The following is a 12194-nucleotide window of genomic DNA, read 5'->3' on the forward strand; positions in this document are numbered from 1 at the left end:
CGCAAAGTAGCATTTGATGATTTTTATTCTTATTTTAATGTATTTTTTGAGGAATTCAAACGTGCTGCATATAGACAGAGAATTCCCGCAGGTCTCCCTCACTGACTGGTTGCAGATGGGGGAAGATTCCCCCCCGTCTCCTGATAATTTGCTCTGCTGGAATGACATCTGAAATAGCCTCCATGACATCAAACATGAATATTTACTTTACATATTCTAATGTTCTTTGAGTAGGAGGAATAAGGAGAAAGAAAAAAAAGGCAAGACGCTCTTACGTTATGCAAACAGGTTTTGTCCAGGCTGAAGGGAGGAAACCTTCCGCTGCTTAAATCATGAAGAAACAGGTCTGAGGACGAGGAAATAAGAAGGAACAAGAGAAAGTAATTGATGAGAGCAATATGAACCCCCAATGGAAATTCATGAAAGCTGTCACCTTCACATCTTTGAAGACAGCAGCATGTCTGTAACATAAGCTCCCCTTGCCTAAAGACTCCGGCTTTGATTAAATGTTAGCAATTCCCACACACTGGAAAATGTACTGGGGGACATCTTTGATAAACTCGCCAGATAAATTCTTTCCAATAAAAGTGTTCTCGAGGATGATGATTTGCGGAGGAGCGCGGCGCTGGCACGGTGCACATTGCACTCAGTTCTTTTCCCAGCACCCCTCCCTCCAGGGGTCTCGGTGGCGAGGATCTCTAATGAGACCTGCGTTATTAATCCTTGCAATGGGGTACATGAATTCACTCCGGAGCAAAGGCTTCAGCAGCCACCTTGGCCCATAAAACCTGGAATGTATCCCTTTCATGTGCCCTGTTGATGATCTACTCTGACAACAATATGGTTGAGACTTCCCTTCCCCCTGTCGTGCGGGCCCTGGCCCGGGGCCAAGGAGGGTCATCTCAGACGCACTTGGACTTTTATAGGTGGTCAAGAAACATGCTGACAGGTCACCAGTGCGAGCTCCTTTGCCAATCGGACCGAAACATCCACCTCTTTTGGAATTAGTTGACTTATAGGTGGCCTGTAAATCACATTTATTTAGTTTTCTAGCTTTAAAACGGCTTGCCGAGTCTTCGGGGTCACTTTGGAAAAACCAACATACTTCAGAGCGCGGCCGTTAAAACAATAACGTGAAAGTTACAGGGATTTTCTCTCTCCACGGGCTTGTAATCCTCTGCAGCAGAGCTGTAAAGCGCCAGATCAGCTGTGAAATCATTTGTGCAAAGGAGAATTCACATGATTAAAAGGACGGACTGTAAAGGAGTCACAATGTGCAGGTGGAATAAAGCCCCATTTTTTTTACTTATAATGATAATTCATTAATCAGGGTAAGTTGCTGATCATGCAAAGGGAGAAAACGCACACGGCAGCATTGTACTAATGAGGCGATGACAGTAGAGGCGTGAAATCTTTAGACTTTTAATGCAGATGCAGCTTCCTTCAAACTATAGATACATCCTCTATGTATAGAGTGACAGCCTGTAGCAACACTGAGTCAAGGGAGCAGCACCTCCTCTGGTGTGTGTGTGTGTGTGTGTGTGTCGGTGTGTCAGGATCCTTACAACTCCTATTTTCAGTGATTGTAAATTTGCATCTCATGATTTACCAGATTATTTGGCGGTTTCGTGGAAAACAGTTATTCACCCAAGCTGATTTAGCTGAAAAGGAATCACTGACTTGTATCACAAAGACACAAAAGCTGCTCAGAAGACGTCATTTTTACAAGTTCCCCCCCCCCTCAGGGATTCTGCATTTGCTGCAAGAAGCACAAGTAAAATAGGTGATTGGTGAAAATCAGGATTTGGTTATGCCTGGGATAAGTGAGATCCTCGGTTGTGAGACGGGTCAGAATAAATAATGGAGCTGACTCTGAATCAAACGAAGGAAGCCTGATCTCGTGCCCGGTGTTTCCATGCGTGCACGGTAACCTGGGAAGGGTCTGGGGGGGGCTTGATTGACAGCTCGTGTGCCGTGCGCATGTAGCCTGTGGTCCCCTGATGGCCCAATTGCCAGCTTTACTGTCCCATTTATGACACCAGCCAATCTGCCTCCAGCCGAGAGTCTCCCTCAGCTTTTCACAGATTTGTATCCCCGTTTTCCCCAAATTCATCTCACCCCCTACTCCCCCTCCAGCTCATGTTAGGACTCACACATGCACAGGCTGCCCACACACAGGCATACACACACACACACACACACACACACACACACACACACAGAGGCTGAGTTCACTGCAGTTGAAGATGATGTAAAGTGAGATACAAGTGGAAGAAGTGAGAGCTGAGGGCCTGCATGCAGCTGCGGGACAGTGTGAGGTGGCTTCTCTGTAAACAGGGATGTGGGGAGTTGCTCGGTGGGTCACTAGAGGGCGCTGTCTCGGTGTCACCGTTGAGAAATTCCTTTATTATGGAGACAGAATCAACGACTTGTTTTGTTTGATCGTGTTTCAGTAGCTTTCTCTCTCAGTGTGTATGTGTGAGTGTGTGTGTGTGTGTGTGTGTGTGTGTGTGTGTGTGTATGTGTGTGTGTGTGTGTGTGTGTGCGTGTGTGTGTGTGCATTCCTCCCACATTCTTAAATCAGAAATATGATTTTAATTATAATTACATAAATATTGTTCTTTGTTCAACTCTTTGATTCATTATCGTACACAGTATTACCAGTATTAATTTTCATGTATGTTGATTTTTGAATTGTGAACTTACTTACTTACGTGTGTGTGTGTGTCTTTGTGTGTGTGCATGTGTGTGTGTGTGTCTCCAACCAATTATTCACGGTCACTGCCACCTTTTTCCTCACTTCATAAATTGCCTTAAAATACAATTATTCAGAGCCTCAGTTTAATTTAAAGATTTTCATTTTTTTTTTAATGGTAAAATTAGAGTTAAATTAAATCAGAGAAGAAATATATTTTGGTTGCTTCCAACACAATCTATCATGTTGATGGATTTTTGATTATCGTGTGAGTCAGTGAATAATTCAATGATCATTTAAAGGTTAAAATAATTTTAACAGTAACCTCTAAAATATAGAAAAGGACTATACATGTTTTTATTTTTATTCTCAACAAAAAAGAGGAAAAGATTTCATTCTAAATTGTTTTCTTACCTCCAGACTTGTACATATAATTATCAGAAAATACATAGTTTAAGTTTATTTCTAAATTTATATTCAGATACAGGCAGTTTTGAAAGTCGGTAGTTATATTGGAGCCAGGAGCTGAAAACCTGGACAAGGAGGAGGCGTCGGGCTCCAATTATACGAAACAAGGTGCACATGTGATGGTTTTTTGTGTTTGTGTTTCGCAGGTGGGGGGAAGGTCTCCGCGTTTCTCAGTGTGACTGTGTGTGTGTGAGCAGAAGTTACAGTACGTTCTGAGAAACGCTGGGTTTGGACGAGCTGGGGACTTGAAGCTGAAAGTTTGGAGAGGACACCTTGTGCGTAAAAGTAGAAATTCAGGACTAATCTTATTTTTTTTGTTACCGTTCTGTTCGGTCATTGGGGTAAAAATGTAAAAGAAAAACCTCATTGTTTACAATTTATGTTTTACTTAAATTCTAGAACCAATCGAATGTGATTTACATTTGAATTTTGATGGCAAACGATATGATCTGGAGAGGTTGCGCGTGGAGACGTGTCTAGGCCTGTTTTGTAATTCTTTTAAAAATTAAAAACAGGCCTAAACGAATCAATACATATATCGATAGTCATCATCAGAGTTTCTCTATAATCTACGAGACACTTTCTAATTGAATTAAACAGCCACAGTGCTCCTGCTTGCTCTTCCAAAAAGCTCCTCCCCTCGGTGCTGTGTGTGTGGAGAAGTGCGTCTTATAAGAGCCGCTCGACATCCCACGTCCAGCCCATAATCTGATCTGAAAATCCGTAGGTGAGGAGAAGGTTGAACCTCCTTCCATCATTCGTTCAGGGAGGGAGGCGTGTAGACACAGAGAGAACCCGGGCGCACGGTGCTTGCGTCGCCTCCACGGCTGAGATTCTTCACCCTCCTTGGAGCCTTTTCCTCTTTTTTTGAACAACTCTTTTTCCTAATTTATTTGCAACGATGCAGTTAGAGAACATCCTTCCCAGCGCGAGCATCAATTTACCCAAAACCTTTTACAACCTCTCCTCGTCGGACAGTGTCAACAACAGCCCGAGGCCGTCGTCCCAGCTCGAGTACCAGGAGGTGGACCGGACGGAGTCGGAGTCCGGCAGCGTGCCCAAGAAATATCTGAGCGGGGTGGGCAACGGGATGCTGGGCGAGGCGGGGGACACTTTCACTAAATCCGGGCCCGATGGGAGGAAAGGCTCCCCGGTGCTCGAGGACGAGCTGACGAGCGCTCGGCGGTACAACATAGACGAACTTGGCTCTGACAGATACTTCATCTCGTCCCAGGCGAGTACCGACATGGCAAGCCCCTGTTCCCTCTTTCCCTATGCAGGACAGACCGGCTCGGTGTACACGGGCTCCAGCGGCTCCCGGTACCCGGCGTCGCTTCACTACGGATCCGTCCTGCCGCCCACGGGCTTCTCCTCCTCGTCCGTGTGCACCGGCCGGAGCCAGTTTAGCACCGGAGGGTACCAGTTCAGCCAGGGTCCGGGCTGTTTGTACCCCTCCTATCCAGGGACGGGGACGGGCATCGGCTCCATGTCGCTGCCGGGGTCTGCCGCCGGAGCCAGGGCGCAGGTGTATCTGTGCAACCGGCCTCTGTGGCTGAAATTCCACCGGCACCAGACCGAGATGATCATCACCAAGCAGGGCAGGTAAGCTGACGCGCTGCCGGAGGATTTAAAGGCCTAATTTAAATCAATAAAACGGGCATGAAAATGGAATTATTATGCATCGCCATTTAGCACATTTATTTAGTAATGCCTTAAGACGCAGCAGTCATTTGTATTCTCACCTTTTACGCACGCGTAAAAGTTACATACACGGTCGATATATCCCAGTGACGCATTTATTTTGCGTTTTCTGTGCTTTGAATTTAAAGTTTTCGTTTCTGGTAAATTGTTAGTGCACAATTACGCCACGATTTGGTCATTGCCCCCGTACAATTTTATTTTATTTCACATTTTTAACAATCGTAAAACATTCTGCCAAATAGAATAATCTCCATCGTCCCTGCGTGGTACGAGCACAGCTGTTAATTATTCCTTTCTTTTTCTTCTTCTTCCAGACGGATGTTTCCATTCCTGAGTTTCAACATCACCGGACTCAACCTCACGGCACATTACAACGTCTTCGTAGAAGTCATATTGGCCGACCCGAACCACTGGCGCTTTCAGGGAGGAAAGTGGGTCACCTGTGGGAAAGCGGACAACAATATGCAAGGTGAGGTTCGAGCTTTTCAATCAAGTATTTAACACTGGAAAATCGTATGTTTGAGTTTGTATTAAGGCTTTAAAAAATATTGATGCAGCAGATGTATTGTCAGGAGACCTTGAGGATACAAAAATGTGGGTAGAGAATTTAGTAGTGGATTTAATTCTTTAAAAAAAATGACAGTTTCTCAGTTCTTTTAAAAGCTTATTTAACTTTTGACAGGTTGGAATTTTGAGTGTTATTGCTAAATATATTTAATTTGAAGTGTCAAACCATTAAAATGAATCAGCTGAAGTGTGACATTGTTTTTAAAGATTGCTTTCAACAAGAATTATAAATCAATCAAAATAATCTTTAAACCTTTTTAAATCTTGATAGAAAATTATAAGGGGAATTTTTTACAATACAATAATATGGAATAGGTTATATTTATATTGTATCAGGGAGAAATAAGGCTCTTTAAGTCAGTAACATCTAATATCTGTATTTAAATAATAGGAATGTGTTTTTATTTTATTTTCATATACTTTAAAATCAAGCTGTTGAATGGTACATTTTCCAAGAGAATGAGCTGTCCTTAACAAACATTTGTTTTTTAAAGCATTGTGTTTTGTTGGCTGTTTAGACTGATGCTGTTTTTTGTTTGTCACTTCACTAACTATCTATTTCAATTTTCTAGGTAACAAGATGTATGTTCATCCCGAATCTCCAAACACTGGTGCTCACTGGATGAGGCAAGAAATCTCATTTGGCAAGTTGAAGCTGACCAACAACAAAGGGGCCAACAACAACAACACACAGGTTAGATATTGATCTCTCACCTGCTTAAAAGTTCCATGATTTCCAATTTATTTTCAACATTGATTGTTTTATTGTTTTATTTAGTTCATATTTTAAGAAAAATAATTTTGACACTAAAAGAACGATGGCCATCTTCTCAACAAGATATGCATCTGACGTGTTTACATGTTTGCCCTCTATGCAGATGATAGTCTTGCAGTCGCTTCATAAATACCAGCCGCGGCTGCACATTGTGGAGGTGACGGAGGACGGAGTGGAGGACATGAGCAACGAGGCCAGGACTCAAACCTTCACCTTCCCAGAGAACCAGTTTATAGCCGTCACTGCGTACCAGAACACAGACGTAAGCTTCTGCATTTTGATGAAGAATTCAATAGACAATGTGTTTAGATTCAACTACATGAAATTATATACAATATAATATATTTAATGTTTTTCTCTTCTTCTGCTCGTTGTTTCAGATCACACAGCTGAAGATAGATCACAACCCATTTGCAAAAGGCTTCCGGGACAATTATGACTCGTACGTACACTTCAGTCACTTGTTTTTTTAAATCCATGTGTTAGATGCTGAATTTCCTTTTTTCAATATATTTTTCTTATGCATGATATTCTTTCTGTTGGACAGGATGTACACAGCTCCAGAGAGTGACAGGTTGACTCCATCCCCTACAGATTCCCCTCGCTCCACCCAGATTGTGCCTGGGGCCCGCTACGCCATGCAGCCTTTCTTTCAGGACCAGTTTGTCAACAACCTGCCTCAGAACCGTTTCTACACTGGTGAACGGGCGGTTCCCCAAACCAACAGCCTTCTCTCCCCACAGAGTGAGGACGCCAGCGCCGCCGCCTCTGCCCAGCGCTGGTTCGTCCCACCGGTTCAGCAACCGGGCTCCAACAAGCTGGACCTGTCCTATGACAATGACTATTCCACCAGTAGCCTCCTCTCCTATGGCATAAAGCCCCTGTCCCTTCAGACCTCCCATGCCCTCAGTTACTACCCAGACTCGGCCTTCGCCTCCATGGCTGCTGGTTGGGGCACCAGAAGCACTTACCAGCGCAAGATGACCACGGGCCTGCCCTGGTCCCCTCGTCCGAGTCCCCCGGCCTTCCCCGAGGACCAGCTGGGGGCCACTAAAGACAAGCTGCCGGACGAGAGCGCGCCCCCGGCCTCAACCTGGATCGAGACGTCCCACTCACTGAAATCTGTGGACTCTACTGATTCTGGTGTGTACTCCATGGTGTGCAAGAGGCGCAGGATGTCTCCTGGGGGCTCGAGCACAGAGAACTCCCCCACCATCAAGTGTGAGGACTTGACCACGGAGGAGTACAACAAGGACAACCCAAAAGGCATGGGTTATTATGCATTCTACACAAGCCCCTGAGACTATTTATTAAAACTATATAAAAATCTTTTTTGCTTATTGAGTGCTCTCCATTCCTTGATAATGTCTTTTTTCTCTTTTCTCTAAAGGTGCCAAAGCTTAGTGTTCCCCCCCAAGCAAGCTGCACTCGGTTATTTTCCCAGGCCAGCCCCTCTCACATACCTGAACATGCATAGTGATTGTTGTTTTTGAAAAAAGCATGTCCCTTCTCATTCATTTATTTTACAAAAACTTATTTTTTTTTCACAAATGTGATAAACCCCCCCCGCCCCCCTGCGTATTTAAGTCATTTTCGTTGTACAGTATTCGTGCACTTTAGAAATGTGATGTATCTTGTACAAAGTGTCTTCATGGAGGTGTTATTAAATGGATAATAAAACAGCTTTTCATAAAGCATTGTCCAAATGTCGTTCTCTGGATGTTTTATTCACAAGGGGAAGTTGCGGAGGGTTTGAAGGCTGTAAATCTAAAAGCATTTTTTTTTTTAACGTGTGCTTGTTGCAGCGGGAAGCGGAACATTAGGCTGCGACACGTTAAAATGGAAATTGTGCATGTCTTGTTAAGCAGAGAACGTACCCGAGTAGTGTTGACTTGCAAAGCTACTGTATTTTATGGCTTGTTAAGGAGGCCAGGAATTTGGGCCTCTGCACCGGAAGCCCCTGAGTGGTTGAGGCCATCAAGCTGACACTGCAATGAGCAGAATAAACTGTAAAGCCATGCAGCTGAAAGGGAGGGGGCACAAGTGAAGAGCCAGTTTGACATTTTAACTTAGTTTAACAAGATGAGGGAAGTAATCGATATTCCTCCATGTGAGCCATGCGACTTTATGAGGCCGTTTCTATCACCATTACATTGCTAATTAACATTTCATAAGCTTCTTCTGCCTTAAATCTCTTTCCCTGTACAAATAAAGTATATTTGGTGCCATTTCTTGAAAGATTTTCAAATACAAACATTTTTCTCATAAATAAAAACAGGCATGTGCATTGTAAATACCAGAAAGTGATGTGTGGCTTTTATTTCTGGCTCGTGGACAGAAATTCTCAGAACCCGTGCGTTTTTAAAAGAGCTGAGCAATCCGTCAAGCTACAAACAAGTGTTACAAGGTATAACACCACTTCAAGTGAGCGAAGTGCGATTTAAACACGAGATGTGTGCACGTCTATATCTCGTCTCACAACATAGGCCCGGTTAGGTGACAACCGCACAAAAGAACACAGAGCTACTATAGCTCCTGCTGTTGCCATGGAGTTTTCACACATTTGACAATTTAACCTCAGTAATCTAACTACACGTGAGGGTTGAGTTCTGAGAAAATGCCAAAGCAGGGTAAACAGAAAGTGGTCCGTCCTCCGTCCAACTAGGGCCCATGTACAGCTCAACACGTCTATTTATACGGCCGGTGCACGGCCTCCGCGCACGTGCATTAGCGAAGATGAAATCCACAAAAAGAGAAGTCATAGGATTCACACAGAGACTCGACTTGGCTCGTGTTCGCAGCACCTGTTTTTCCTGCGTGAAAATACTTCAAATCCACCCCCCCCCCCTCACTAAGCACCCCAATTTGAATTGATTTACATACTCAAATTCTAATTAATTCTGTTGTCAGACTCCTTGACAAAGTGAGGAGTCTGACTAACTCCAATTAACACCTCCTAACAAGGTAGAGTGCTTGATTGCCCCGGCCTCTCAGGAAACGCTGTAAGAAAAAAAAAAGGCTCCTCGGGGGGATTCGAGCTGGGAGAATCAAAATGTTTGCACTTGCGCGTGTCAGCGAATCGTATTTCAGGGCCTGTGATGATGTTTTCATCCTCGTCTGTTGTGTTGACCTCTGCTCCGCGGTGCTGGAGAGGTGGAGTGTGTGTGTGCGTGTGTGCTGAGATTAGGAGTGGATGTTGGACGACCACAGCGGCTACACACATTAGAGATGCAGAGATTTGATGATAACTGATCTTCTGAAAGATCGGAGGAGAAAACCAGTTTGAATTTTGTACACACACAAAACCCGTTTCTGTGAAGTGGAACTAATAGTTGCTACAATCCAGAATCTCCTAAATAACTTTTGAGTCTTCCCATGCCAACAAATATTGGCATTTTGGATTAGTGGGAGTATTTGTAGTAATTACCTTCCACGCAATACTGCTAGAGTGGCACTCAGAGGAGCGCCTACCTCTGCCAAGGCCCGACAGTCCCCTTAAACCAAATTGCACACACACACATAGATATCAGTTCCCTAAATGTATCTGATTGAAAACCTCCCAAGTAGAAAAAGCAGTTGCGACAACCATTGCATGTCTCTCAGTCAGAATCCTTTATATAACTTTTTGATTATTCTCAATTTTTTGAATTTATTGGACCATTTGTATAGATTATACTTATTTCACGTCTTCCATGCAGTGCTGCAGTTTAACCTCCAACAAACGCATCATGTAGGAAGAAGGCAGTTGTGTAAAATTCCTCTCACATGCATGTAATCATCCCTTGACTGGAATGAAATCTCCTCTTCGTGCAGTAACGTGTACAACATCATGTTTTACATTCACCGACATTTCCCTTGTTTTCAAACTGCCCACGTCCTCAGTCTCCAACACTCTCCCATCACGTGTTTGATGGATGCTCCACGCCTTTGTGACAGATGATTCCTGAGCAACCCCCTGAAAAAAAAAAAAAAATCTAGCAACAAGTCGATAGATTGTGTCTTTCTCAAGCATTCATGCAAGAAGTACAGCAATCAATAGACACCTCTACAGCATGCTTCCACAAATTCAGAGCATGTTTACTTACGGGAGATATGCGCATTGGGATGAGACCTGAAAAACCGGCTGCTGTGCAGTTCTGTAATAACGTCTACAACGACCAACAAGTGGTTTTATACAGTTTAGAGTAAATTAGTAAAAAACTCTCTTCCTCCTCCTTGTCGTGTGTCTGTGCCCTTCCCCCAGGCCGATCATTGGCGACCATGTAGAGATTTCATGTAGGAGAGGCCGAGGAGGCTACGGAGACATTGTACTCAAGGAGGGCTGACATCCAAACACAGATGAAGGCCTGAGGCTGTTTCCTCACCTTCAGTCACACACTGTTACTGCTCTCACTGGCTAAATGCAGCCACAGGCAGATGTGTGTCTGGGTCAGGATTCTTTAAGACTTCTCTTTCAAAAAAGAAGGAGAAAAAAAGGGAGACAGTGGTGATCACGTTTCCTCTTCCCACTGTATGTCCCCTTTTCAGATGGGTTGATATATAAAGTCTTCCTCTGGGACTGCGCTAGTCTCACACGGCCACTCGGCTGTTTTGGGATGCATTCGCTCGTGATCAAGCCATTCGCTTTTATTTTGAAGAGGATTTCAGTTTCGCTTGAGGTTAACGACAAATCGATTTCAATAAGTCCGACATAGACATTCTTAATCCTCACGCACAAGTTACCATACCTCACCATTTAGTCCAACACAGTAACACATGTACCTTCTGGCACTGACACACCTCGTGGGATAATCTGTTGTGCGGATCTCGAGCATATGTATTTTGCATTAATAAGTGGAGGTCAGGCATTGACAGTCCTAATGGTGCTGACGAGGTCGCTGCTTTTAGCTCACCCCGGGGTGTTTACGCTGCATAAAGCTTTATTTAGCCTCCTGTGGAAGCGGTCCGTCAGCACTGAGCCGGGGTCGGGCCGGACTGCAGCAGACGGGTGTCATGCTCACGGGTCTGCCGGAGCAGGACCCCGGTGTGAGATGAGTCTCAAGTTAGCAGGGCCACAACGGTTTGGAGAAGGGCGTTGAGTGTTGGCATCGAGCACCGAGGTGAGAGGATCCAGAGGCGCGGAAGGGGAAGGGGGCCTCGTGCTGGCCCCCCCCCCCCCCCCTCCCCGGATGGTGTGTGCGGCGTGCAGCCAAGGGCCCGGACTCACTGGTGCATGGATAACACTGAAGAGAGTATCCCGCGGCTAAGCTGCACTTAACAGCACATTGATTTCAAACCCCCGTGTTCCCTCTGGAGGGCAGCGGGTCGTACCTCAACAGGCCCGGACCCCTCCCTCTTCCTCCCCCCATTCCTACTTACCCCTTCTGACCACCGCTTCCCCCTCCCGCCATCTACCCACCCCTGCGTCGATTTGGGTACACCATGCTGGTCACTGGCCTCTCCACCCCCTCCTCCTCGGAGCGTCCCAGAGGAGTTGAACAGGATTCAGGGGCACTAAGGCTCCCGCAAGACCCCGGTCTGGAGAGCGATGTTTGGGGTAGGGCAAGCAGGGGCAGCCAGGTGGAAGAGATCTGTGGTCAAAATCAATGCATTGGCACTTTGAGGGAGCGCCGCAACAGATTTGGGAATTTCACATTCTCCTCGTTCTCTCCTGGCGCCGTGAGAAGGCCTCGCCGCTGGAGAAAAAACAACATCCACTAGATCTTCTGGGAAAAGGGAACTCTTAACTTGGATGGCTTCTGGGACCAAAGCCCACAAAGTCAATATTCATTTAGTGGCTTGTGTCTAACATGTTAAACTCTCCAATTTGTCGCTTTTAGCATGGCTATAGAATATCTGTTTTTTTAACTTGGTATCAACATTTGGCACTAAGAGACAAGTCATCCTACCACAGCAAGTTTAGTGCAATTACTCCGACACCTATCTCCCTCTATGAAGCTTCGGAAGAGAAAACTTTTTCCCCTCATCACCACCACCACACCTTTGAGT

General features: G+C 45.0%; 1 protein-coding gene across 4 annotated transcripts; it reads left to right on the forward strand.

Annotated features, from left to right (window-relative positions):
* The first annotated feature begins 3293 nt into the window (after nt 1-3293).
* On the forward strand, nt 3294-8473 carry eomesa (eomesodermin homolog a). 4 transcript variants are annotated; one of them, XM_062409124.1, is made up of 7 exons: nt 3294-3438; nt 4142-4765; nt 5179-5333; nt 6004-6125; nt 6310-6468; nt 6587-6648; nt 6754-8472. In XM_062409124.1, the coding sequence occupies exons 2-7, from the start codon at nt 4254-4256 to the stop codon at nt 7505-7507; spliced, it is 1764 nt and encodes a 587-aa protein (XP_062265108.1). In that variant the 5' UTR covers nt 3294-3438; nt 4142-4253; the 3' UTR covers nt 7508-8472. The 4 variants fall into 4 exon arrangements, with proteins under 4 accessions (XP_062265108.1, XP_062265110.1, XP_062265107.1 ...); XM_062409126.1 differs by having other exon boundaries at nt 3295-3438; nt 4444-4765; nt 6754-8469; XM_062409123.1 differs by lacking the exon at nt 3294-3438 and having other exon boundaries at nt 3453-4765; nt 6754-7472; nt 7597-8473.
* The last annotated feature ends 3721 nt before the right edge of the window (nt 8474-12194 follow it).

This window comes from Platichthys flesus, chromosome 17 (assembly GCF_949316205.1).
Source record: "Platichthys flesus chromosome 17, fPlaFle2.1, whole genome shotgun sequence".
Lineage (NCBI taxonomy): Eukaryota > Metazoa > Chordata > Actinopteri > Pleuronectiformes > Pleuronectidae > Platichthys > Platichthys flesus.